The 25,105-nt window shown below is 50.7% G+C and overlaps 11 protein-coding genes across 11 annotated transcripts; 5 read left to right on the top strand and 6 right to left on the bottom strand.

Annotated features, from left to right (window-relative positions):
* Positions 1-131: 131 nt before the first annotated feature.
* N7481_004276 (Dor1-like family protein) lies at positions 132-1,513 on the top strand (the record flags this gene model as incomplete). The annotated part of the gene is made up of 2 exons (XM_057263495.1): positions 132-1,301; positions 1,361-1,513. 2 exons carry the CDS (start codon positions 132-134, stop codon positions 1,511-1,513), a joined length of 1,323 nt encoding a protein of 440 aa, XP_057125156.1.
* Positions 1,514-1,865: 352 nt separating this feature from the next.
* Positions 1,866-3,170, top strand: N7481_004277 (ELL-associated factor; the record flags this gene model as incomplete). The annotated part of the gene is made up of 1 exon (XM_057263496.1): positions 1,866-3,170. One exon carries the CDS (start codon positions 1,866-1,868, stop codon positions 3,168-3,170), a length of 1,305 nt encoding a protein of 434 aa, XP_057125157.1.
* A 303-nt stretch (positions 3,171-3,473) lies between these two features.
* N7481_004278 (uncharacterized protein) lies at positions 3,474-4,397 on the bottom strand (the record flags this gene model as incomplete). The annotated part of the gene is made up of 1 exon (XM_057263497.1): positions 3,474-4,397. One exon carries the CDS (start codon positions 4,395-4,397, stop codon positions 3,474-3,476), a length of 924 nt encoding a protein of 307 aa, XP_057125158.1.
* A 2,442-nt stretch (positions 4,398-6,839) lies between these two features.
* On the bottom strand, positions 6,840-7,658 carry N7481_004279 (uncharacterized protein; the record flags this gene model as incomplete). Its single annotated transcript, XM_057263498.1, has 1 exon — positions 6,840-7,658. The coding sequence occupies one exon, from the start codon at positions 7,656-7,658 to the stop codon at positions 6,840-6,842; it is 819 nt and encodes a 272-aa protein (XP_057125159.1).
* Positions 7,659-8,230: 572 nt separating this feature from the next.
* N7481_004280 (uncharacterized protein) lies at positions 8,231-8,596 on the top strand (the record flags this gene model as incomplete). The annotated part of the gene is made up of 1 exon (XM_057263499.1): positions 8,231-8,596. The coding sequence occupies one exon, from the start codon at positions 8,231-8,233 to the stop codon at positions 8,594-8,596; it is 366 nt and encodes a 121-aa protein (XP_057125160.1).
* A 1,324-nt stretch (positions 8,597-9,920) lies between these two features.
* N7481_004281 (uncharacterized protein) lies at positions 9,921-11,279 on the top strand (the record flags this gene model as incomplete). The annotated part of the gene is made up of 1 exon (XM_057263500.1): positions 9,921-11,279. One exon carries the CDS (start codon positions 9,921-9,923, stop codon positions 11,277-11,279), a length of 1,359 nt encoding a protein of 452 aa, XP_057125161.1.
* Positions 11,280-11,700: 421 nt separating this feature from the next.
* On the bottom strand, positions 11,701-13,470 carry N7481_004282 (AGC family serine/threonine-protein kinase; the record flags this gene model as incomplete). The annotated part of the gene is made up of 1 exon (XM_057263501.1): positions 11,701-13,470. One exon carries the CDS (start codon positions 13,468-13,470, stop codon positions 11,701-11,703), a length of 1,770 nt encoding a protein of 589 aa, XP_057125162.1.
* Positions 13,471-14,532: 1,062 nt separating this feature from the next.
* Positions 14,533-15,673, bottom strand: N7481_004283 (dihydroneopterin aldolase; the record flags this gene model as incomplete). The annotated part of the gene is made up of 2 exons (XM_057263502.1): positions 14,533-14,730; positions 14,828-15,673. 2 exons carry the CDS (start codon positions 15,671-15,673, stop codon positions 14,533-14,535), a joined length of 1,044 nt encoding a protein of 347 aa, XP_057125163.1.
* A 902-nt stretch (positions 15,674-16,575) lies between these two features.
* On the bottom strand, positions 16,576-18,294 carry N7481_004284 (uncharacterized protein; the record flags this gene model as incomplete). The annotated part of the gene is made up of 6 exons (XM_057263503.1): positions 16,576-16,923; positions 16,968-17,193; positions 17,371-17,722; positions 17,785-17,790; positions 17,856-17,984; positions 18,243-18,294. 6 exons carry the CDS (start codon positions 18,292-18,294, stop codon positions 16,576-16,578), a joined length of 1,113 nt encoding a protein of 370 aa, XP_057125164.1.
* An 815-nt stretch (positions 18,295-19,109) lies between these two features.
* Positions 19,110-21,171, bottom strand: N7481_004285 (electron-transferring-flavoprotein dehydrogenase; the record flags this gene model as incomplete). The annotated part of the gene is made up of 3 exons (XM_057263504.1): positions 19,110-19,209; positions 19,277-20,798; positions 20,871-21,171. The coding sequence occupies 3 exons, from the start codon at positions 21,169-21,171 to the stop codon at positions 19,110-19,112; spliced, it is 1,923 nt and encodes a 640-aa protein (XP_057125165.1).
* A 2,418-nt stretch (positions 21,172-23,589) lies between these two features.
* Positions 23,590-24,583, top strand: N7481_004286 (TBP family protein; the record flags this gene model as incomplete). Its single annotated transcript, XM_057263505.1, has 4 exons — positions 23,590-23,861; positions 23,931-24,018; positions 24,097-24,511; positions 24,567-24,583. 4 exons carry the CDS (start codon positions 23,590-23,592, stop codon positions 24,581-24,583), a joined length of 792 nt encoding a protein of 263 aa, XP_057125166.1.
* Between the last annotated feature and the right edge of the window lie 522 nt (positions 24,584-25,105).

Genomic DNA, 25,105 nt, shown 5'->3' on the forward strand with positions numbered 1-25,105 from the left:
CAGGAGAGAAAGTCGACGCCGCGCCGAGCCGCACGGACCACCACCGGAAGTGTCCATCCACAGCGCGGCCTTTACGCAACGTCACTCCCTGACTCCGAGTCCATTAGAGGGAGAGATATACTCGTACACATATGGCCGACTCGTTATTTGAGCTGCTGGCTCCACACCTGCAGACCCCAACTTCAACTCAAACTCACGATGCCACCACCGAGCAGTATTTGACTCGCCTGTCCACTCTCTCCCTCGACTCTCTCCAATCCACCGAACCACAGTCACTCGCACAATCCTCGCATTCAACCCTCCTCTCCCTTCAGGCCCTCTCCAACCGATCTCACCGGGCATTCATCACATCGGCCGATAACCTGTCGACACTCCGTACAAACATTCCCCAATTGACGAGTGAGGTGCAACAGCTACGCGATGCCCTGCCCAAACTCGACGAGGAGACCGTGGGCTTTTCCACCAAATACAGCAAGATTACGGACAATGCCGCTCTAGAACGACGAAAGAAGGCCATGCAGCTGGCCCGCAATGTTGACAGACTGTCTGATATTCTCGAATTACCATCCCTCCTCTCTACCGCCGTGTCTGCCGCCTCTGCCAACTCCGGTGCCGGTGCGGCATCCACCACCTATTCCTCCGCCCTCGATTTGCATGCACATATCAAGCGACTTCAAACTCTATACCCCGATTCCCCCCTAATTCAAGATGTCGTATCACAGGCGGAGGATGCGATGAAAGAAATGACAACCAATCTGATTGCGGGACTCCGAACTCAAAACTTGCGGCTGGCAGCTGGAATGCGAACCGTCGGGTGGTTGCGACGAGTGGCACCAGAGTTAGAGGCACTGCATAATGATACAACATCGGGGGGTGGGGAGGGGGCACTGGGTGCTGTTTTCTTGATCTGCCGCCTGGCACACTTGGTGTCGACCTTGGAGGCATTAGAACCACTCCGGGAGTTAGCCGATCAAGAAACACAGCGAAGGACTCCTGCAAAGGAAAAATCCGAGACCTGGTCGAATGGCCAACAAACCGACCGCTACTTGAAACGATATATTGAGATCTTCCGTGAACAAAGCTTCGCGATCGTCTCGCTATACAAGAACATATTCGACTCCGAACAATCCGAGACTGAAACGGCCGTGTCCGGGCTGAGAGGCATCATCAAGGCCGAAAAATTGGCATCCCAAGCAGCGCGAACCAGTGATCCCTTACAAAAACTACCGCCCGCTCTCGCGACATTCCCGATGTACCTTGTGCAATTACTCACCGACACCATGCGGGCATATCTTCCCAACGTGCGGGATCGAGGCTCACGGGAGAGTCTGCTCACACAGCTTCTGTACTGTGCGGCTAGCCTTGGTCGCCTTGGGGGGGGGACTTTGGGATGATTCTGACGGAGTTGAGCGATGAGGAGGAGCTCAGCTGCGAATGGGAGGATGTAATGCGCAAGCACCGAGCGCTAGCCGGTCGACTGGAGCAATTGACCAGCCGAGTCGCGGTGCATTGATATCAGGATACCAACTTGAACCTTTGTAGATAGACCGGGAGTAATGATCGAGTGAAGTTTATACTAGGATAGTATATCTAGTATACTAGTAACTAGTATCTATGTATCGAGAGTACAATGCCAATGTACTAAGTCCATGTAATAATCTAAGTAATAATCTATGTATAGAACTTCTGGTAGCGCCAAGACTCTCGGGTCTCCGCCTTTCGCCTTTCCCCATCCTTTTGTGTCACGCTTCCCTTTCGTCTCCTCTTCTCCTCCCTCTACAAACTCCCTTGATCCTTCCTACTTCTTCTCTTCTGAATGTCGCCCAGTTCCACCTCCCCTTGACTATACCTAGCAGCGCGGAGTCATGGCCGCCCCAACCATCTCGACCATGATTGACCCGACCAAACAGGCCGAGTACCCCATTGTTCTAGGGGAAAGACTGGCCAACGACACAGCGTCTAGCCGATTGATCAATGTCAACTATAACTATAAGACCAAGTCCGCAACAGCAACCCAGCGTTCGACTATCACACCTTCCTCCCTGTCGCGCGATCTCTACGACCTTTCCGTCACCGATAAGGCCCCGGGCGCCGATCACAACTTGACGTATGCCTACCAGGGCAGCGAGGACCCGACCGACGAACGCAACCTGGTCTTGGTGTTCGACCCCGACCGCAAGGTTTTCGTCCTAGAGTCAGTTTCGACGAAACTGAACTTCAACCTTCGATCACGACCTGGAAAGACCGAGAAGGAGGTCCGCCACGAGAACCTGGAGCTTCTCCCGGTCTACCACGAAGACGATCACACCTCTTCGGACGATCGCAACACTGGCAACACCAGCGAAGATGAAGGTCAGGCTGATGACAATAACCCCTATGACTTCCGCCATTTCCTTCGAAAGGGCGGCGCGGAGAACCAGCCGGCCTCGGTATCTACCGCCACCACTCCGGAACCTGTCTACACCAGTAAGGCGACCACGCCGGTCTTCCAGGCCTCCAGGCCCGCTCCAGCTTCAAAATCGGCCCCGGGCCCAGCCCCAAAGTCGATGTCTCGTCCGAAGAAGCAGGCAAACCCTCTTCGGGCACCCAAGCGACCTACGAAGCTGGCCGCTCCAACCGCTCCAACCAACTCAAACCCGCCCCGGTCAACTCCAGAGCCGCCGGCCGCGCCCACCCCCCGCGTGGACCCACATGATCATGAAGACACTCGGTCTATTCTCTCCGATGCCGGCACTGGCTCCGCATCACAACAGACTATTCAATCTCCAAACTCTAACATAATTGTCGATGGGGATCTAATCATCGACATGGGTTCGCCACCTCCGTCTCGGGCCTTCAAGGTGAACCCAGCCTTTTTCTCATCTAACAACACTCCGACCGATGATCGAGATGAAGATGAAGAGGAAGAGGATGAAATGGATAGTTTCCGTCTTCCTTCTCCTGCTCGAAACACCAACCCTCCACCCGTTGAGCACACTTCCGGGGGTGCTGGAGGTAGCAATGATATGGATGACGATGACTTTGATCCCCTGGCGGCAGAAATGGAAGCAGCCTTTGAAGAAACTGCCCGTGAAGAACAAGTCGCGCCTCGACAATATACGCAGACATCAACCTCTGCGAGGTACAATGTGCCAAGTGACGACGAGAGCGAGGTTAGCGAAGAAGAGTAAAGTATTACTGTATCGTTTGATTTATTTGCATGGCATCAGCATGGCGTTAGGTTGTATTATTTCTAGAGATACCATACTATCGGCAATGGAGATCAATTATTTTTTCTTGAGGAGAAGACAGTATTCATTCAGTAATATCTCGGCCTTTACTCGGTGCCTCTAAAATAGCTGTTAAAATGGAGATAGTTAGTACTAGTATATATGGGACTAAGAATGATTATGGTAGATGACACTAGTAATATTCCAATATAGGCCCGAGTAATTATACAGGGTACGCAAATTCGAGACTAAAGAGACAAAATACTAGTGGAGGTAAGAATCTCCAAACGATTCTACCAAATCCCCCTCCAAAAGAGCATTGGCCCAATTTCTAATGAAACCCTGGTCCTCTGGCGTTACATTGCGTACCAAATGACCTTCAACTAGAACCCTTCCATCTAGCAGGCGCAACAGCTTTCGACCCAGAATTGGCCGATCTTCCTGATCAGTATAATCAAAGACGGTCAGACAGTACCATGGCCAGTTGTCTCGCGATTTCAGTGGCGTCTTGAAAATAACTGCACCCCGATCAAAGAAACACTCCCCGTCTGCCCAGCGCAGCAACTCATCTAAGTTTGGACCAATGTATTCATCGGAGTTGCAGATCCTTTCCATTGCGCAAGAGTATCCGAAAATCGGTGACATGATAATTCCAGAAGACTGGTGACCAAGGTTAATCCACAAATTTGAAGTATATTCGCCATGCGAGTCTTCTTTCATCCAGTCAAAAACCGGTGAGCTCGACTGGTCTTTCATGATAGTCAGTGTAAGACATGAATTCCGAACTGCTGCTCTCAAAGAGTTTGACCCCGTCATTCCTTTCAAAACCGCGACTTTGTCTAACCCTGGAAGGAGAAAATTCTGGTTTCGTAGAAAACTAGGTGGGCCTTGTTTGGCAATCCTCCAAAGAGAGCTTAGAGCATCGGAAGACCCGGTGATAGAGGTGATTTCTCGAACTATGCCATAGTCGCTAGGCCGGAGATATGACCGGAACGATGTGTGGGCGTAAACGGTTTCGTTGCTCTGGAGCAGAGGGTGTTCCTCCGTATCGCTAGACCCAGTCCACATATTTTTCAAGGCTGAGATAAAGCTCGCAGTGATTTGGATTGGACGCTCTAGATTAAACAGTTGCAGCAAATTTGCTGCATTCTGCCTCAAGTCTGCTGGGCTTGAAATTGATAGGATCATGGCGAGCTCTTCGGACGTTTCAGGCAGAGATAGAGATCGAAAGGTGAAAATCACTTTGTTTGCATCTTGAATAATGGAATTGGCCTCCCATGAACTAACAATAGGCGGACTTACGCATTCTGGAAAAAATATCTCTGGTGAAGAATCGCATGGCAGGTTTTCTCGCAAATCAAGATCCTCGGGCTCTGGTGTTCTCGGGAACGACCCCGGGGACGAGGTGACGATGACCGAAACGACAGAGGTAGTCGATTCCGATCCTCGTCGGAATCATATACCTCAAGATAACTTTGTTCTATTCTGGAATGAGAAACTTGAGACTGTGCGTCACACCAGACGATGCTTTCTGTCTCGCTTCTGTAACAGTCGAAATCAGACTCATAGTTAGAAAGACAATTAATAACGTCTTCTCGATAGATGTCTGAAGCCCAGTCATATATCATGTCGACAATTAAACAAAGCTGCAAGGCATGGTCGTCACGCCGGATGGTGCCATTCCATAGTTCAAAAACTTCCTTCATTTAAATTAGTTGATCGATTCGCATTCTCTGCACGAGTAACCTACTGTGGTGTCCCCATTGGGTATACAAGCGTATACTTTCCACGAATCTCCTATGTATGCAATGAACCATACCAAAGGCAAATAGCTTGGATTATGGAATTCTTCTTTAAAGGACTTCTGACACTTGATCGCTAATCTAATTGGAAAAGCAGTTTGTCGTTCCACGGCCTCGAAGTTAAATCCGGATACTTCTGATTTGGCCTCGAGGATGAGGAAAGGCAGGAGTAAGTCACTTATAGTCCTGATAGGTGACCATACTATATCTGGATAAGTTTCCTGTCCCAGACTTAGCGAAGGCGATCGGCGAAGGCCTAGTAGATAATCCGGCCTTCGAGTACCTGCGTCAGGTATATTGGGGTCATAGAACTTGGCTCCGCTTTTCCCGGCAAAGGCTTGGTTGACAACATGAAGCTATAGCAGGAAAATGATAAGCATTGATGCGCGTCCTAGCAACTCAGCATTTTTGGCGTACTTACTTTTGCGAGTATGTCATCTTCACTACATATGCATAAAGTCTTATTCATTCGTATCTCACTGACCTTGTCTGCTGCTCGTGGACACGATGGAATAGCTTGAAACTCAGATATCCATTGGTTTCTATTACATCTGTGACTTTTCATTTGTTAGAACCAAAACTTCAACCAGTATAAAGCGATGTCGGGAACCATACCATGTAACATCCTCTTTAAAGCGACGAAAAAGATGATTCTCCGTGTTTGCTCTCCAATCTTGTTCCTGGGCCCCCGATCTGCGACAATCGTCAGCAGTACACTGGAGAAGCCCAGTGTTGTAGATTGTTTCTCTCATTTGTCTACCCTGAGGTGCACCTGCGTGCCTCTCTGCTTCCCTGAGGTACCCATCATACTTGACGTCTTCAATTTTTCGAAAAAGATTAAACAAGGACGCATATTGGGCAGGCCAGCGAGAGACAGGGAGAGGCCCAAGAAATTTGATCTTATGCTTTGCAATAAGCTGTCTCTCCTCATCTGGGCTCATCGATTTTCGCTTTATTCTTGAGCCCATAGTGAAGGTAGAAATAAATCGAAACCACTGATTCCGGGGGGGGGGGGAAGGGGGGGGGGGCGGAGAATACCTTTCGATCCAGGAGTGGCTCGTATTTATGGCTGAGCAAAACTAGTGCTGGGGCTGTTCATGCATCAGCCGCTTCTAGGCTGCCTTGTACCCCATGAAGGGTCGTACTTTGTACCTCTTACTAGTTACTTCCGTGAATCAGTCATCTCATGATATTCATTCTTTGATACTTCCTGGGAATATGCAGGATTATGTGAGATTTGTTTTCAACAAGATCTCAGATCATACGTCTCTCCGATAGTCCACACTGACTTCACCGGCTTTCCCAGGCAAAATCTGTTTGGTGGGGATTATCATTGCGGCCCGGTCCAGCGATGCGTGGGGCGCGGCGAAGCTAAGAAGTAGGGCCGCCACTCAGGAGAAGCCATTAGCCGCCGTTGGGGGCTATGAGACACCTAATTGCGGGGGTTTTTCATAAGTTGGCCAGTTATATCTCTAGGTCGGAGAATAGTAGACGAATAGTAGGTTTGATTTGATAATCATGCTTGTAAATCCTTTCAATCTTGCGAGCCTCTAAAAGACATGTACAACTTGACCATCTTGGTCCGTCTTTTATTGAAAGTAAAAGCGTCCAACCCGTGGCTGAATATTTAGATTCGCCTCTTTTATCTGTCGTGTAACTAAATAATAGGAGGAAAGCATAGGAAAGCTCAGAATGCAGACAATGCATCTGATTCTAAGTCGATCTAAAACCCAAATTCTAGTTAGAACTTGAAGATAGGCTATGTCTCTTAATATTATTGAGCATATTCCACAATTGTACTTGTCTCCATGCCTTCTTCCAAGTCACTTTAGAAAGCTTTTTCTGGATATTTGCAACTGCTTTCTTGCGTTTTCCCTTTTAACTCAATACAGCTCCAATTCCAGTTGAAAGCTCGCAGGAAAATCGAGACAAGACGAGGGTACACGATAAATTCCTCTTCGGGAATCGCCTCTAACCGTTCCTTCAAAGTGCCAGGGAAAAGCGGTATCCCTAGGATATCAGCGAATTCCTCACCAGAGAAGTAATGCCTTTCAAGAGAATATGGGAACCTGGTAGACCTCAGATTGGCTCTTGAGCCGTTGCAGCTTTCCCTCAGGTCTTTAATAAAGAGTCCAACTTTATCCTCAAAATACGGATGTGCATCAAACAATATTTCGAGGTACGCTTTCCGATTCATCTTTTCTTTTTGCAAATTCCTGTATCCAAGAAATGCGCCATGAACCTCAAGTAGCTCGAGGAAGGGCTCTGGATTCAGAACCGGGTTTTGTAGCTCATCTATTTTACTTTGGACTCGTTTTTCATGGAGCGACGCCATTGCACTGGGTGCTTGAGCATCATAAGGCGATGGGTCGCTGTTATAACGAACAATAATCGTAATCACCGACTGATCATTGTAACGATCGTAGCAGGCGAGCATATGCGAGTTATCGATGAATGTGACTGCTTTCCTGTTTAACCCGCCGAATAGAAAGAAGTTATATTCGTTGGATTTTTTCGTAAGCCTGAGAGTTTGAAGAATTGTTTCGATTGTAAACCCTGTTTTTTCCATTTCGTTATACGTCTTGCTTTCGAGGCGGAAGCTAGAGCTTGCCATCTCTTCGAAGAGAAAAAGAGTAACAGGTGCCATTTGGGTGTTGCGTAAGCGAATTTGAAACTGTCAACAGCAGAAAGTTCCAGAGAAGTTTCGTCTGTCGAGATATAGTGTTAGTCGATTGACTTCCCTAAAAGGAATAGTAATGAGTAATAAAACGGCCGCAACTATTTTGGCCTGTACGGTTTCCAGAAGTTGACTGTGAATCCATGGACACAGATCTACTTAGCCCAACCGAGTCCGGCCGATGACATCTTCAAGTTTAGGAAATAACCCGAAAGAGAACTATTTCATCTTCACGATGTTCCAATTTTATTATACTATTGAAACATGCAAAAAAATTTAATGTCTTAGTATGCTCGGATGGGGAGAAGTAGCAATATTTTTATGCGCGATCAATCTAAGAGGGGATGTGGTGATGATAATAGTTGAGCATACTAATTTAAATGTAGTCTTTCTTTCCCGAGACCGATATCTTCTCTTGTCTGAAGCCCTGGAGAGATACCTTTAGGTCCTTTGATCCTCATATGAGCAAAGCATTAGTACAGGCACCAAAGGTCGGTATTATGGAGAGCAACACTTCATATGTGAGTATTTCACCAAGAAAAATGCCTAGTTCCGGGGCAGTTACTGAATTGAATCTACAGATAAAGGTTACTATTCATATCTCAGGGGCACTGGAGTGGGCTTATCATGAGTTCGAAATGCTGGATAATTCTGGCACCGACCAAATGTCGATCTTTTATGGTAATCTCGTGCTCCTACAAAATTTGGAGGCTGCTGCTACAGGAGCTGTCCCAAGCAAATTGCCATTCTGTGTAGGAGTTTCCGAATCCCTACTAGGCGATGGAAGCTCTGCGGCCGAATATGCGAGGATGATACAGGCAGCCATATTTGCTGATAACAACGGTGGTGTCATGACAAACCCGGGCCAGGAGTGGGACCTTATACAATGTGTCACCAGAGATGGTTAACAGCCAGATCCAGAAGATGGCAGAATTGCTAGTCTTTGGCCCAGGTTCAAGCTATACACCGGGTCTGCTCCAGACGCCAGCAGTCGTGTGTATTTCACGGATATCAAGGAGGGGCGAGCCAGTTCTTACCAGTTGTGGCCAATCCGCATCGGAAGAGAGCGATACCTCTGGGTCACTAAATCGAATGACCGTCGATCAATCTATTCCGCAAAATTATGGCGCCCAGGGCACTGGGCTCATGTCTCCTCTGAAGCTACCAACAGGGACGGGGCCTGGTGTACCCCTCGCGCCCAGGGGTCCCCGGACTGGGGAATTGATAACAGAAGAAGAAGGTAGTGGCAATGTGCTGCACTCAATGGCCCCAGTTGGTCCAGTAGCTATGCTAATAGCATTTGGTGCCTTTATGGCCCACAGAAATAGGTGATGGGTCCACCCGTAAGAACAGTGTCCCAAAATTACTAGCATTGCCCATACAAATTTGGACCTGGCTGCCACGCCTAAATCCTACGCTGCCTACACTGTGTTCTTCTCCGCTCAATACTTGCTCTCTCTCTCTCTCTCTCTCTCTCTCTCTCTCTGTGTGTGTGTGTGTGTGTGTGTGGTGATCAGGGGCCAAAAGAGGCAGGAACAGGTCAACATGATGGGATTATTTGGATTTGTTTTTAAGAGAGTTGGTTAGAGCTCTAGATCTGGAGTTATTTTGTCATCGAGCTCGGGCCTTGGAACTTTTAATGTATTGAATGATTTTGCGTCTTCGATTATTTGTTTTTACTTTAGTTACTGTCCAAACTCGATGTCTTTGAAAGGACTCGGAACTTCTAGTTTCTTGGAGACGAATTATATACTAGTACAGGCATTAGCTAGGAAGTGTATTAAGACTCAGATTTTCAAGGTTCCCTCAGATCTAGATGAGCTTTCCTCGGTTATTTCCGTATTTCTTGTTGTTCAAGTTAATGCTGACGTTTATATACTTCGGAGTCTCGGCCCGAGTTATTCCGCGCCGAGCTTCATTCATCGCTGCGACAACGCCGCCTTGACTCCAAATTCTCCATCGGTTTGTAAGGCCTTCTGCAACCTTGGAACCCATCACGACTGGGCCTATTTACGGATTTGCGACCATATCCAAATACCTACACGGTGGTGCGATGAGAGGCCCCGTTATGCGCGATTGGACGAACCTACTTTCAAGCCTGGGATAGGATATCACGACACCAGACGCCTCAAGGTGCGCGCGGGCGCGCTTCACTTGTCAACCACCCAGTCGCCCTCCTCCCATCCTCCTGATATTGCTACCAGCTCGCTGTCACCTCATACATCTCTCTAAATGGACCAGTCCGCGACTTCACAACGCATCCCTGGCCTGCCCAACCCGGTTGTTGCGGCCGCACAAGAGAAATGGATGTTCACAGATGAGGAGCTCGAGCGCACTCCGACGCGCCTCGACAAGATCGAACGGGAAAAGGAGGATTACATTCGACACCGCGCAGTTGAGTTCATCTGGCAGGTTAGCATGATGCTTAGGATGCCTCCACAGACTTCGATGACAGCCTCAGTCCTCATGCATCGGTTTCTCATGCGATATTCCTTACGAGGACAATACCCAGACCAGGCAGGGGATCTCATGCACCCAAAAGTGATCGCAGCAGTGGCACTCTTTGTTGCATTCAAGGTGGACGAGACGATGCGACGGATGAAGGACTTTGTAGTTGCATGCTGTCGTGTTGCGATGAAAAAGCCCGATATGGTGGTTGATGAGCAGTCGAAGGATTACTGGAAATGGCGGGACCTCATATTGCAAAATGAGAGTGTTATGCTTGAATTTCTTTGTTTCGACCTGCAAATGGAGTCCCCCTACAAAGTGCTGTGGGAATACTCGCTCTTCCTCGGGGTCCAAGAGAACCGACCCCTCCGACACGCAGCCTATGCCTTCCTGAATGACTCCACATATACAGTCCTATGTCTCCAATTCCCACCGCGCGTCATTGCCGCAGCCGCCCTCTACGCGGCCGCCCGACACACCCAAGTCGCATTCCCAGACGACTCCCAAGGCCGACCATGGTGGGAACAGATCGACGTGCGCATCGAAGACCTCATCAAATCCTGCAAACTCATTGTGAAAATCTATGAGCGTGTTCAACAAACTCTTAGCAAGGGCTACCCGGATTTCACCTTCTCTGACACTGACCCCACGGACCCAACCCGCCTATTCAACAGCAACCCAACCTCCTCCTCCTCCTTTGAACTCACCCCTACCAACTCACTCACAACGCCGGCCGGTGAATCCAGTACACCAAACGGCCGCAAGCGTTCCCGCGAACCTGAGTCTCACTCCCAAGAGCAGAAGCAACCAACTCCAGCCCCGGCATCTTTGAATGGAGGGCGCTCGCCAAAGCGCCAGCGCACTGTATCCCCAATGCCGGGGACAACCCCCGCCGACAGCTCACAGACGCAAGCGCCATCCTCCCGCCCACGCATTCCAATGCGAGCCATGGAAACGCCATCTGCCCAGAAAATCGAACTCGCGAGCCCAACGGAGACATCTGTACCCAATCCCAAAGGAAATACCAGCGCGGAGGAAGGCGAAATCGAAGAATATAGGAGTGCTGCGCCTGAACCTAGTGACTCCCAAGTACCTCCGCCCACTCGGGATGAAGGTGGCGGCAGCGAGGAAGGCGAGGTTTAGATTTTATTAAGGTTGATTCTCCGTATCGTTTTATTTGGCATGGATGGAGTCTGTGTTTCGGGATTGGGGGAGGAATTACTGGATGGAATTATTGTAAATCAATAGTTGCTTTTGCAACTATACCACCATTACCTTATGTTACGAGATCTCAATGATAAATTCAAGAATACCAGTTCTGCTGCTCTCGTCTAGGGCTGATGGAGTTGGTTTTGATAAAACGAAATGCGGTTGCGTTTGCTAGAGCTAATGATTCTACTGAGAGCAAGACTCGCTGATTTGTTTCAAATACCATAGACAAGAATGCAGGCAACAAAGCTTAACCAAAAGGGATGCAAGTCCTAAACGCCGAACCAATGGAATGTGGAAAATAATAGCATGGCGATTGGAAATGAATAAAGTGCATGAAGTATCGGGTAACACATTACACACCCGCTGTCATCACGCCTAACCCCTGGTCCAGTAGCGAGCTTGGTGCCACGAAGCTAAATCCACCGAAGGGGTCACCATCGCCAGGAGTCTGCCCTGCAACTCCAGATAGGCGGTTCCGGCCAGCCGCATCGTAGAGATCATCAAATCCACCAGCGAGCGAAGGGCTCAGGGGAATCTGAGTGAAGTCCTCAGAGAAATTCTCCGCCAGGGCCGGGTCCGTGACGATGGGTTGGATTGGCGGGGTGAGCTCGCGGCGCTCGAGAGTAGCCCAGTCAATCTTGCGGAAGAAACGGTGTTTCTTGATAGTCTGCATATCCTTGGGCATGTGATATCCCAGTCGCTTGTTGGGGTCCTTGCGCAGAAGACGGATGAGCAGGTCTTTGGCGTCGGGTCCAATGAAGTAAGGAATAACGAGTTTCTGCTTGATGATCTTCTCTTGAAGCTTGGCATGATTGCCTGCGCGGAAGGGTGGGGAGCCAGTGAGGAGGTCGAAGCCGAGGGCGCCGAGGGACCACCAGTCACAGGCTTTGCCGTAGGGCTTGCCCTGGACAACTTCTGGCGCCATGTACTCGATCGTGCCGAGGGAAGAGTTACAGCGGTCATCATCACTGAGAGCGATCTTGCTAAGGCCAAAGTCGGTGAGCAATAAGTGGCCTTCGTGGTCGAGGAGACAGTTCTCCGGCTTCAGGTCGCGATAAAGCACGCCGACATTCTGATGCAGGTGTTCAAGTGCGAGAACCATCTCCGCCATGTAAAAAGCAGCCGTATCTTCCTGAAACATGCGCTCCATTGCAAGGTGGGTAAATAGCTCGCCACCTTGGGCGTATTCCAAAATGAGGTACAGCTTCTCATGGTCTTGGAAAGCATAAAATAACTTCACCACGAACGGGTGACGATTGATACTTTCCAGTACCATGCGCTCTGTCTTGGTCTGTTCCACCAACTTCTTATGAACGGTGATTGATGCCTTGCGAAACTGCTTCTGTGCATAGAGTTTGCCCGTGATGACATGGCGAACTAGCAACACGGTTCCGAAAGAGCCTTTGCCGAGGCAGAGCAGGGGCTCAAAATCCTCCGCGGTCATCTTCCGGCAGATCTGGCTGCGAATATCGGTGCCATTAACAGCAACTGCACAAGGGCTCGAACCTGTGGTGACCTCTTCCTTGTCGGCGTCCGCACTGACGAAATCCTGGTCAAGAGGCACCTCATAGCTGGTCAAGACCTCAGTTTGATCACTGTCAGAGTAGACACTCGCATTGCTGGGAGTCGCGGAGCAAAGTCCCGAGGTACCAGCCGTCGGCTTTCCAGAAAGACTCAACGAATCCAACTGGAGCTTCAATGCGCTCACCCCATGACCGGCAGTAGGCTGCACACGTGGACTCGCTCCACCGAGGGAAGTAGCCGGTCGTGAGTCTGCAGCGCGAGAACTTGTGGTGGAAAAGTCCGAATCCTCATCGCCAGAAGCAAGCGGGGTGAAGCCGTGGACAGTCGATAGGGCTGGGTCGGCCGGGCCGGTCTGCACCTTCTTCTTCTTCTTCCGGCGCTGTCTCCCAGTTAAGAGGGTTGGGAATGCGGGAGGCTGTATGACATTCTCTCCCTCGCCGTAAGCAGCCATAAGTTTGCGCGGCGAAAGCTGATCGCCCATGTGAACATCCGGGCCACGGTGATTGGTCGAAATTTCGATGGACGGCTGCGCGCTGTCGGCCTGTGGAGTGAACACATCGCCGACGGAAATGTCGTCCTGGGCCTCAGGGGAAGACATGATGTTCGATTCGCTAATCGGAGAGTTTAAAAGGTCGAAAAGGGTGTCACCGTTGTTCCGAATAGAATCGCCGACAAGAGTTGGTTAACCAGTAGACAACTGGTAGCACACGGCGGTGCTAAAGGGCAAATATGTACTCGAGATGTCTAGAAGACGGCCACTATTTATTCATTTTGCCTGGTCAGCTTTATTCACTTCCAAGGGCGGTCATGTCACCAAATCTGTATGGAGGGGTAATTATGGGAGCTTTTGCTGAGCGCTTTTTGCCCAGGACTTTTGCCCCACCAACGACAAACAGGATAGAAACGAGAAGGAGTCGCAAATCGAGTTGATAAATTCGGGGAATAACATACTTCAACTGGGTTTTTCCAATGGTTCAGTCTTTCAGTCTCTCTTTCTCTGGTCGAAACCAGTTCGAAATCCCTCGAGTAGTTTTACCGTCCGCCCTTCTTCAGGACGGACCCGGTACCCCTAGCCAAACCACCTCGCCAACGGCGAAGTCAAAAGCCAAGGCGGAATTGGAGGAGTGAGGATATGCGGGCACGTCGGGCAGATTGGGAGGAGCGAGAGAGATCTTGGAGTCAGGCGCGATAGGGTTCAAGATAACCAACGAGTTGGCTGAGGAAATCGAAGGGAGCGAGTACGGCGCAGACAGGCACATAGAGAAGTGGATGAATAGTTTGATTTCAAGATGTAAGCGAAACACAGAAAAGTTCCCACAGAGGTCTGTGGAAAGAACAAAGCGTGGTGGCCTGGGTAGCTGAAGTGAATTGAAAATCATCTCGCTTTGAGGCGGAAATCCGGGGCGGCGCTATTCTCAATGCGGTGCTCACGTGAGACTGATTACTTGTGCTCTTATAGGCGGACAGGGAGTCCACAGGGATACATACAAGAAACGCAGGGGGTAGGGAAACAATCCATTGACATCAGGGTGAGGGAAAAAAGGTCATCGGCTCTATATATTCTGCCCCCTTTCGATCACTTCATTTTATGGCATTCCATGCGCGGGCGATCCGTTCCTGCAGGCGATTCCCGATCCGATCCCGATCCCCATGCACGGCATCACCGCCGTGCCACCTCGTGGCTCTCAAAGAATGCTTGTGACCGCGTGATCTCAATTCCAGATCTCTCAACAAATGCCATGGCACTAGGCTTCTCAACTCGTACAGTGACTCTCTCATTACCAAAGTCCACGGTCACAATGCGTGCAATGAAAGTTGCCAGCGCCTCAACGGTTTGGAATGAGGTCTGGTCCACCTTCTGTAGAATAGTTAGCTCTGATGAGACCCTGCAGTATCATGGTATATGATACCACATATATAGGTAAATGTATATAAAAAATGTTGCTGATACATACCTCTGCGACGGCCCTCGTCATAGCCTGGTAGGTATCAACAACTGTCGATCCCCAAGCCAGCTGTCCGGGGCCCTTAAATTCCAAGTAAATAATAACAGCCTGCCTCTCAACACGTTCATGGGAATTGACGCCCAGAATAGGATAGCATCGGATTCCATCAAGGGAAAACTCCTCCTCCAACACGACAGGATACCTACCCGTCGACTGACCAGCCTGCGAGGCATCAGGAATCTGAGTGTACCCCCAAACGGTCACACTACGATACTTGAATCCTTCCTCAGCACGCAGCAGAGCCTTGGGCAAATGCAGGGTCACCTCGCACTTCCCATAGGTATTCTCAATCGGCCAAGAAGCCGGCGCCGGGGTCTGCGGGATTCCCGAGAAGCTATGCCGCGGGCTCTGGTGGACATGCGCCATTCTCCGCACACCCGCGGCCGTTTCGTCCAGCAGGCCTAGTCCACAATTCGCGACAATTCCGGCTGTCACGCGGGGATCCTGGCCCACGGCGCTGACCTTCATTTCCTCTCGCTGCGTACCCTCTACGCTGACCATGCGCTTGTGCGGGTGTTCGGGCGATGAGGTGTGATGCGCCATGTCGCGGATATCTGACTCCAAGCGGCGGAAAAGCTTGCCGTAGTCGAGGGAGAGGGATACATCATCGGCAGCGGCAGCGGCAATAGCGGAGGAGTAAGAAAGCTTCAGGGTAGCGGTGCAAGGTTGAGCTTTGTCCAGGCGATGCCATGCGTCTGGGGCTGCAGGGAGAGGAAGTTGGATATCGCGGAGGCGGACGCTGTCCAGGACCGGTGGGACCGGAGGAATGTGAATGGCAGATCGTTGCTCAGCCATAGTGGATGGATTGGTATTGAGGGGCCTCCGGAGGTGTCGGAGTTGAAGCTATGGAGGGGCGGGCCATTCTGAAGTTTAGTGGGGGAGCGGGCAGTTTTTTTTGGGGCGGGGCTGCAGATCATGACGGCAATACATTGGGAGCTGCCGCTTCAAACGGTCACGGTGCTTGTGCGATTTACGTTTCCATGGAACCCTGGTAGAAGTCTATTAGAACATCTTTACATTCCGTGTTCATTTCAAAAACTCACAATTACAGGAAAGGAGAAACCGTGACGCTCTGGAACTTTGTCTGTCGAATTGTGGTCTAAGCAATAGCTATCTGAACGGACGTGAGTAGTACGACCGTGACATCCATCCATCACTACCGGCGGGGTCCTCAAGGTAATCATCACAGTCGAACTTTAATCCAGTGGGGAGGGAGTCGAACTGCTTCTTCCTTGTCCTCGGAAGCTTCGATATTTGTACAAAAGGCAAATGGAAATGAAAAAGAAGAAGATCAAGAACAAAAATCATCCGAGAAGAAATAAAGAAATGAGTCCAGTACAATTGACGGCAGTCAATATAGCTCCACGGAAGTGAATCCAGAGAAAGCCGATTGTCCAGGCCGAGCCCCAGGGAAGAAACATGCTTCGGGAAACCATTGAACTATTCTGGGTAAGAGTACGCTGAAATCTCGGCAGATGGAAAGTTGAAAAAGAATCGTTGGCACCATAAAATGAATAAAGTCAATACGATACGTGACGGGTATTGGAGTTAGGGAGAAGAGAGGAAGCATCTGCAGAGAAAGCATCCAAAGGGTAGAAGGGGTGGGCCCCGGCCGGATTACCAGTAGCGGGGGCGCTCATACGCGACATACTCTCCTCTTGGTGGCGAGCGAGGACGGCCGTAAGGAGCCCTGGCCGCTAGATATGGATCATCATAATGGCGCGGGGGAGGCGGGGGCCGGGCATCATATGGGTCCTCATAGGGACGACGTGGGGGTGGGTAGTCTTCCATCCGAGGGCGTGGGGGGGAGTACGACGTCCATATCCATCACGTTCGTAGTACTCACGACGAATCGGAATGGGCGACCGTTCACGATAGTGGTCCCGGGGGCTGTATCCTCGAGGAGCCGGGAACCTTCGGTCATATTCATCCATGGGGGGGGGTATGGCCGACGCGGGGAGCGAGACCGGTACGGATCCCGGGGGGGGGACGGTCTTCATGGCTCTGGATCTGGAAAGAAATGAGACGGGGTCCTTATGTTTCTCCTCCGATCCGGGAACGGAAATAGTAATGAAAATGGGCTCCTTACATCGGCAACGCAAGTCACGCGCGAGCCTTTGAACTCCCGCTGGTCTAGCTTCTCCACGGCCGTCTTGAGGTCGTTGGCGGTTTCGAATTCAACAAACCTTTTGTCCTTGTCAATTGGGGGTTCTTGGGAAAGGGGAGCCAAGCCTGGCTGGGGGGGGTGCGAAATGTTAAACCCACCCTTTTCCTTGTTCACGGCCAGTTTCCGAATAGACGACATCCAGTCCAGACTGTCGAGCAAAGTCTTTAAGGTCCTATCGAATGGTGAGTCCAGGTCCAGGAAGAAAGATGTCCGGGCAGGTCCAAGTGGAAAATCGGGCAAATGTCTACGTCCAGGCATGGCGGTATCCAGAGATGGTCTTTGGCACAGGAGATAAACTCCTGGTCCTCAGTAGCGCTTATTTTACTCTGCCTTGGGAGGTACCCGGGCTAGAGCTATAAAATGCGAGAGAGAATTGCCGTGATTCCAAGAGTGAAGGGCCAATGACTCGGCAAAAGACCATATGCTGGATAGCATGCAGGTTTCAAGTAGGGAGAAATGGCCGGGGGTGTGAAGTCCGGGGAATCCAAGGAGAAATGGGTATGGGCTGCTAACCTGCCAACTTGTTTCTGGGAGACCGGAGATTTGCATCCGGAACATGGTACGACGCGGGCGTGGAGCAGCGGGGCGATCCGAAGGAGGACCAGGGAATGCCTCCTTGCGCCGAGGGCCACGAGCAAACTGCACGGTTAGCCGCTCGCCTTTGAAGTCACTGCCATCTATAATAGATTTGTGGTAAGTCGATGATCACGGTTTATTCGGCTTTAAAGGCGGCACATACGGAAGGCTAGATGGGTTATTAGTCAAGGATGATGCATTGATTATGTGTGTGGGTGTCAAAAAGGGCCATACCGGGAACGACGTCGCGAGCGTCCATGGCATCTTCATACTCAATGAAGCCGAAACCATTCATCAGCTTGATCTCTGTAATCTTACCCGATCCATGGGTACTGAAATGCTCCTCGATATCCTGTTTAGTCACTGCAGGTTTTTGTCAGCTGCGCATCGCAGAAAAAAAATCAAAATAATTCACATGAATCGAGAGAGAGAGAGATAACAATGAAAGTCAGAAGACGACTAGCTCCTCCCCTCTCCTCAGGTGGGCTCCTCGAAAATGGACCCTCCAGGGAAAGTGGGCCACGGAAGCTTTGGCGGGGGCCGCAGGGAATCAATCCATAGGCGCAGGCTTGAATGCGCCAGAGTCGACATGCATGGGCAAAAGGAGGGCTGCGAGCTTACCATTGCGGGGAAGATTCCCAAGGTAGAGTCGGGTGGATGACACCTCCGTCATGACTCCGAGAGGTCAGAGCACGATAAATCCCGGGAAGATGTAAATAAATGGCCAACAAAAGAAAGGTGGCCAGAGAAAGAACCCGATCGGGTGAGCGTTGAGCGCGGTCAAATCAGCGAAGACCGACGGGGGGTGGTGGGAAGGTGTGGCGGTGGGTGTGTCGAGCTCCCCAACAGGAAAAGAGGTTGGGTTGGGTTGGGAGAGTTGGGTACACACACGCTGCAGATGAAAAAAAAAAAAAAAACTGGAGGAAAGATGGAGGAAGATGCAGCGCAGAGAGAAAAGGAGGGGGGGAGGTGGAAAAGCAGATCTGGCGGTCACCGGGGCGCTTGGGGAAATTCTGGCCGCCTCACTTTTTCTCATTTCCTTTTTGCTGTGACCGCTGCAATTTACGTGTCTCCCATCAAAAGTACGCGCTGGTGGCGGATGGAAGGCTCCCTTTTTCTTTCAAATCAGCAAACAAGAATCAACAATCAACAATAAGCACCGCGACTAGTGGTTGAAATCTGGGTTCACGGTAGATCCCGCCTCGTGGACTCTCCACCCTCATTCCACGGTTCTGCCCGCCCATTCCATACTCCATACCTCAAGGTGGGCGAATAGGGTCTCGGATCCTGTGACATCCAACTAGCAGTTGCAACCAAATCTACAAAAGTACGAAAAGGTCCGTGAGGTGGCTGTGACTGACAAAAAAAAAGTGGCCGCTTTTCTAGGTATTCGAATTATGTACAATACAGCGGGCTCGTGCCCGGGGCTATCTTCAACAACAAAAAAATAGTAAAAAGAAATAAACAAAACTACTGACATGAACAAGCTCATGTCATCATATACTTAGGACCTTCTCCACCTTGAGGTGTCTGCCAGTTGATGTCTTGAGTGGGCACCTTGATATCGCAGGTCTTGCAGTGGATGCAGCTAGGCAACTGTCAGTATGGTATCTTTGAAGGGAAAAGGGCTTGAGTGAGAGTGGCGCAGGACTTACTTTTGCGAGTTGATCTGGAATCGAACACCGTGCTCCTTACTGGGATCCTCGACATACTCGTACACGCCGGCAGGACAAAACCGGTTCTCTATGCCCTTATACGCAGGCCAGGCAAGGTCCTTGTGCTTGTCCCAATCTTCCACCTGCAGGTGGACCGGCTGGTCCTCTTCGTGGTTGGTACCGGTGCGGCTCACGCTTGTCAGAATGTCAAACGTAATTTCGCCATCGGGCTTGGGGTATTCGATCTTGTTGTATTCAGAAGCGGGCTTAGTAGCGGCGGCATCGGTGCCGTGGTGGCTGAGAGTCCACGGCACACGGCCCTTCAGGACGTAGGCTTCTAATCCCGAATAGATCAGGCCACCGAAAAATCCCAGGGGGCTGTTGAAAGATGGACGAATGTTGCGAACTTCCTTCAGCTCCTTCCAGATGGATGAATCACGAAGAGCCTTCTCGTAGTCGAAGAGGAACACGGTGCCGGCGTCGTCCTCGCCCTGCAGAGCCGCAAACGCGGACTCGGCAGCCAGCATACCCGACTTCATTGCAGTGTGGGTACCCTTAATCTTGGGAACATTCAGGAAACCCGCTGTGTCACCAATCAAAGCACCGCCAGGGAAGGCACACTTGGGGATGGACTGAAAGCCACCCTCGTTGAGTGCACGAGCAGCGTAAGAAATACACTTGCCTCCCTCAAGCACCTCCTTAATCATGGGGTGTTGCTTATACTTCTGAAACTCTCCATATGGCGAAAGCCACGGGTTGGGGTAGTCCAATCCTACTACCAGACCGATACTCACCATGTTATCTCCAAAGTGGTACATCCAACCTCCACCGTAGGTATCCTTAGGCAGAGGGTAACCCATCGAGTGCGTGATCGCACCGGAGTTGAACTTCTCCGGCTGGATCTCCCAAATTTCCTTGACTCCAAGACCATACGTCTGCGGCTGGCTATCGCGACGCAGGTCGAATTTCTTCATAACCTGCTTAGTCAAGCTGCCGTGGCAGCCCTCGGCGAGAAGGGTAACGCGGGCGTGGAACTCCATTCCACGCTCAAAGGTATCCTTAGCCTGCCCATCTCGTCCGAGGCCAAGGTCATTGGTCGCAACACCCTTCACTGATCCATCTGGCTTGTAGACCACCTCACTGGCCGCAAATCCGGGGTAAACCTCGACGCCCAGCTCTTCAGCACGCTCGCCCAGCCACCTTGTCAACTCGCTCAAACTAATAATATAGTTTCCTTCATTATGCATTTGAGGGGGCGTGGGCAGGGGGAAGGAGGATTTCTCGGTCAAAAAGCGCATCTTATCGCCCTTGGCGGCGGTTGCGCCCTCGAAGCGCGAAGGGTTGTCCTCGGACAGCCAGTCCGGCAAAAGCTCATTCAGCGCGGTAGGTTGCAGGACGTTTCCGGAGACGATATGGGCGCCCAACTCTCCGGCCTTCTCCAGCAAGATCACCCGGAACTCCTCATTGCCTGCGTCGTTGGCGAGCTGCTTCAAGCGAATGGCGGCGGCAAGACCGGCGGGACCTGAATTGATGGGGGCTCACGGTTAAAACAGGCTCCGGAATGTGATATAAGGCTACTACTAGTAGAACATACCACCACCAACGATACACACATCCACTTCGTCGGACTCGCGATCGAGGGATCGAGGATCAAAGTTGCCATTCTCGTCAGTGAACCTCCGTAATACCGATTGCGAGAAGGCTCTGGTCTGGCTGGGCGGCAGAAAGGAAGCGGACCGGTTGGTGATGCGTCGACCGGGGTTTGAGAAGAGAGTAGCGGGGGAGCGGGCTGGAGAAGCCAGCACGGTGACGGAGGGGGAAGCTCGAGAAAGGCGGGCCGAAGCAGTTCGCATTTCGCGCCTCAGCAGAGGCAGGACAGTACTGTTGGTCGCCATCGTGGGGAGTAGGGACCGGCAAGTTGGTGAGAAAAAGAGAATGAACTACCAGGCCACTGGCATGACCAAATAAAGATGCAATGGAGAGAGTTTAATCTAGGGACTCGCAAGTCGAACTGCCTTGAATAGCCGAATGTCAATTTAGGACCGCAGCCGAACATTTTGCTTGCCAAAACGCCGAAAACCGCCTACCCGAGGCTGCCACGGACCAATCAGCGCCGAGCTGATGCGAATCATCGTTTCCGTGTTGGATCCATTTCCGGTTCACCGAGTGACAGCTCGACGCCAGATTATCAAGAATCGCCGAGCAATCGAGTAGCGGTCGATCATGATCGGAGGATAGCTTGTAGACTAGTCTCTGGATTATATCGTGGGTTGAACTGTCACCGTCACTCTGGAGTGGACCAGAAGATGTTCTTAATATGTATACCGCCTGAAATTACAGGCACTACAGTACCTCAAGGTATACTTAGTACTCTATAATCACGTGCTTCACATGTGCAAATACTGGGCATGTTTGGTTGACATCATGATGATCATCACCCAAAAACGCCCGACTTCCAGTTCGACGAGCAAACAAGCTTAAAGAAGAAGTACGAGTACCTGTCACACCGCCAGGAGAAAATTAATGGTCGCGATCTTACATATATTCCGTACCGATCGACGTGATTCAGTGTGATTATGGTGCAATGGTGCAGGAATGTCACAGCGCGGCAGTGTTGGATCTGGGGCGGTATGGTATTCAGCATACCGCGTTCCCATACAAAAAATGAGTCGATGGACGGTAATATTGAGACGTCGAATATATGTACAGATCCAACCAGGCAAACACGCGCAAAGGTGACAGCCTGGATCGGCATGTTATGAGATTCGTCCAAAGGCTTGGCGAGCGGTGGAGCCGCAGGTCCGCGGGTGCCACCGCTCGCCCAAATCGTCCAGCTCCGTTGGAAAAAATTCCAAACGGCCACCTGTCCTCTTTGTGCGGAATTCCAACTCGACCAGATCACAACAGTGGGATAGGTGGGAAGAACAAAAAGGAGCGAAAATGCGACAAAGAGCTGGTTAGCTTGGAGGGGGGCTAAAAGAAGGTGAGTTCGATCATCGTGGTGGCGAGAAGGTGAGTTTCAATAGTTGGCTAAGATCCCTGGTCATATCCAGCTGGATACTGGAAGAAGGAAGAGATGGGTGGATGCAACGAATTTTTGTTCAGTTGCCTCCTGTAAAAGCGGCGAGAGGATAGCGCGTCGCACAAGGAGTGACCGAGAACAGCCCCCGGTAATGATTGGACAGCGTCAGGAAGGATGGGATGGGTCCGACTATCAGCTGCAGGAGCGCAGCGGACTGGACGCCCACTGGCTGCAACCGTGGCGCCGCGGAGGATAAAGCAAGGGCGGTAGGGCCAGTCACAAACAAAAGCTGCAGTTGGTGGGGCTGGATCTTGACCAATAAATAAGATATCTTGACCATGGCGAAGATGATTGGTGAATGGATCCACCTCGAGCCGCTAGAAGGGAGAAGCGAGAAGGGCGAGTCCTCGCTGCTTTTACCGCCACCAGCGGGCCCAGCCTCCCCTGACGCAGGCTGTGACTCAGCACTATATAAAGGCCCAACCTCCCACTCTCGCAAAACCTTTGGGATTTCCGTCTCGGTCTTGGCACTCCCTTATCTTCTTCCCGCCCTCTTTCCCTATCCCCCGCAGATCTATTTTCTGCTCTACTAATTACGTGATCTCTCTTATATCGAAGATCCTTCTCCGGGAAAGAAGCCTTTTTTTTTTTAATTTGTTCGCAAATTTAAAAAAAGGACCAAAAAAAAGTGCATTCCTAGGTACTTCCAGTATCCAGGTCGTTGGGCTTACCTAAATCAAGAAGCTTGTCCTGCCCTAAGGTCTTGCTTCATCACTCTCATTCAGATCGCTTCGCAGATAGAACCCAAATCCCACTTCCAAAAAAAGCAGCGAGGAAAAAAAAAGAAATACCCCATCCGCGAAGCAAAAAAAAAGTCTTGTTTTTGTGCTATCCTGCTATAATCCTTTTTCCATCCGCGATCTTCTGTTGAAAACACTTCAGTGTGCTTTTCTTACCTTTGAACACAGTCTGGGATTCTATCTGCGATCTGGAGATTCGTGTTACCATCACCTCACGATCCAACAGTCTGTAGGGGGATACATTGAGTTGTCCATCTCCCACGAAGTTGGTAAGGCCTTCCCTGCGCACCAACGTGATTCTGCCCTCAAACACCGCCCTCCCTCGACACATGACCGGACCTTTGGTTGCCTCACTGCCTCATCCTCACATCACTTCGATCTGTTGATCGCAACGCTAACCCTCGTCGTCTCTCGCTCAGTTGCTTCACTCTATCCACCTTAACTTGATTTATCTGTCCTCGAACCCTTGCGCTTGAGAGCTGGTTATCAAGATGGATTCTCTCACCACCCACCCGTCCAACGCCACTCAGGCGCGCGCCTTCACCTCTGCCTCGTCGCTTTCCTTCCCCGGGGGTGCAGGCGATCTGACCCCTCCCTCCTCTGTGAAAGAGATTCAGGGACAGCCCGTCGCACAACCCGCGCAGGAACAGCAGCAACAACAGGTTGGAGGAAATGCCGTCAACGGCAATGGGGTGATTCCCGCTACTCCGGCCGCGACCCCGGGCGCCACGACTGGCGGCTCTGGTATCGTGCCGACCTTGCAGTGAGTATACTCTCTCTTGGTGTTTCGTTCTGAAAGCGAGACATTGGCTGAACAAATTTGTCCCAAAAGAAACATCGTGGCTACTGTCAACCTTGACTGCCGCTTGGATCTCAAGACCATTGCGCTGCACGCTCGCAACGCCGAGTACAACCCAAAGGTATATTCCACACCTCTCTGAGATTGTCTCTATCAGGGTACAGTGGGGCTGAACTGGTCTTTTTTTTCTCTCGCTTAGCGTTTCGCCGCCGTGATCATGCGTATCCGTGAGCCCAAGACCACTGCGCTGATCTTTGCCTCGGGCAAGATGGTCGTCACCGGTGCCAAGTCAGAAGACGACTCAAAGCTGGCTTCCCGCAAGTACGCGCGTATCATCCAAAAGCTTGGCTTCAATGCCAAGTTCACGGACTTCAAGATCCAAAACATCGTCGGCTCCTGCGATATCAAGTTCCCTATCCGTCTGGAGGGTCTGGCATCTCGCCATCACAATTTCAGTTCCTACGAGCCTGAATTGTTCCCTGGTCTGATCTATCGTATGATGAAGCCTAAGATCGTGCTCCTGATCTTCGTTAGCGGTAAGATCGTCCTCACAGGCGCCAAAGTGCGCGAGGAGATCTACCAGGCTTTCGAACTGATCTATCCTGTGCTCTCTGGTATGTTTTCGCTATCTTCTTTGTTCTTGCGTGCTTTAGCTAACAACATCGCTAGACTTCCGTAAAGTTTAAAGAGATGCCTGAAAAGGAAGATCATCTTTGCGTTTTCGCATTCCACCCACATGTATTAACATTCTGACTTTTATTTTCTCACCTCCTGCGATCGTCTTCGGCTGTCATTCGCTTGTCCTGGTTTTCCAACCTCGGACTTTGCTTCCTGCCGTCCGTCCTCGATCTTCCCCCCCGGGATTTATCCCACTTTTTTATTTCCTTTCTCACGATTTTTCATGCAAGCATAGTTGGGCGTTTTAGCGATTTGAATGATCCCCGGTTTGTCTCATCATTCGACTCTTTACACTTAGATTGCTGCACACCGCAGTGAGGCGGTTTGTGCGCTGGTCGATGGCTGCCTCTTTTTTAATCCATTTTCTTGTTCTTCAGCCATACTCGTCGATGGGGCAACTCGTCGCGGGCCCAAAAAAATTATGATGCGTCCGAGTCCTAGATTCCGTCGTTCCGGCCGGTGGACCGGGAAATTGCGACGGCTTTTGCCGTCTAGCTTCGTTATCTCAAATGAAGATCTTTGAAAAAACC

This window comes from Penicillium waksmanii, assembly GCF_028829765.1.
Source record: "Penicillium waksmanii strain IBT 27052 chromosome Unknown utg000004l:1.0-5674109.0:1.0-5678898.0, whole genome shotgun sequence".
Classification (NCBI taxonomy): domain Eukaryota; kingdom Fungi; phylum Ascomycota; class Eurotiomycetes; order Eurotiales; family Aspergillaceae; genus Penicillium; species Penicillium waksmanii.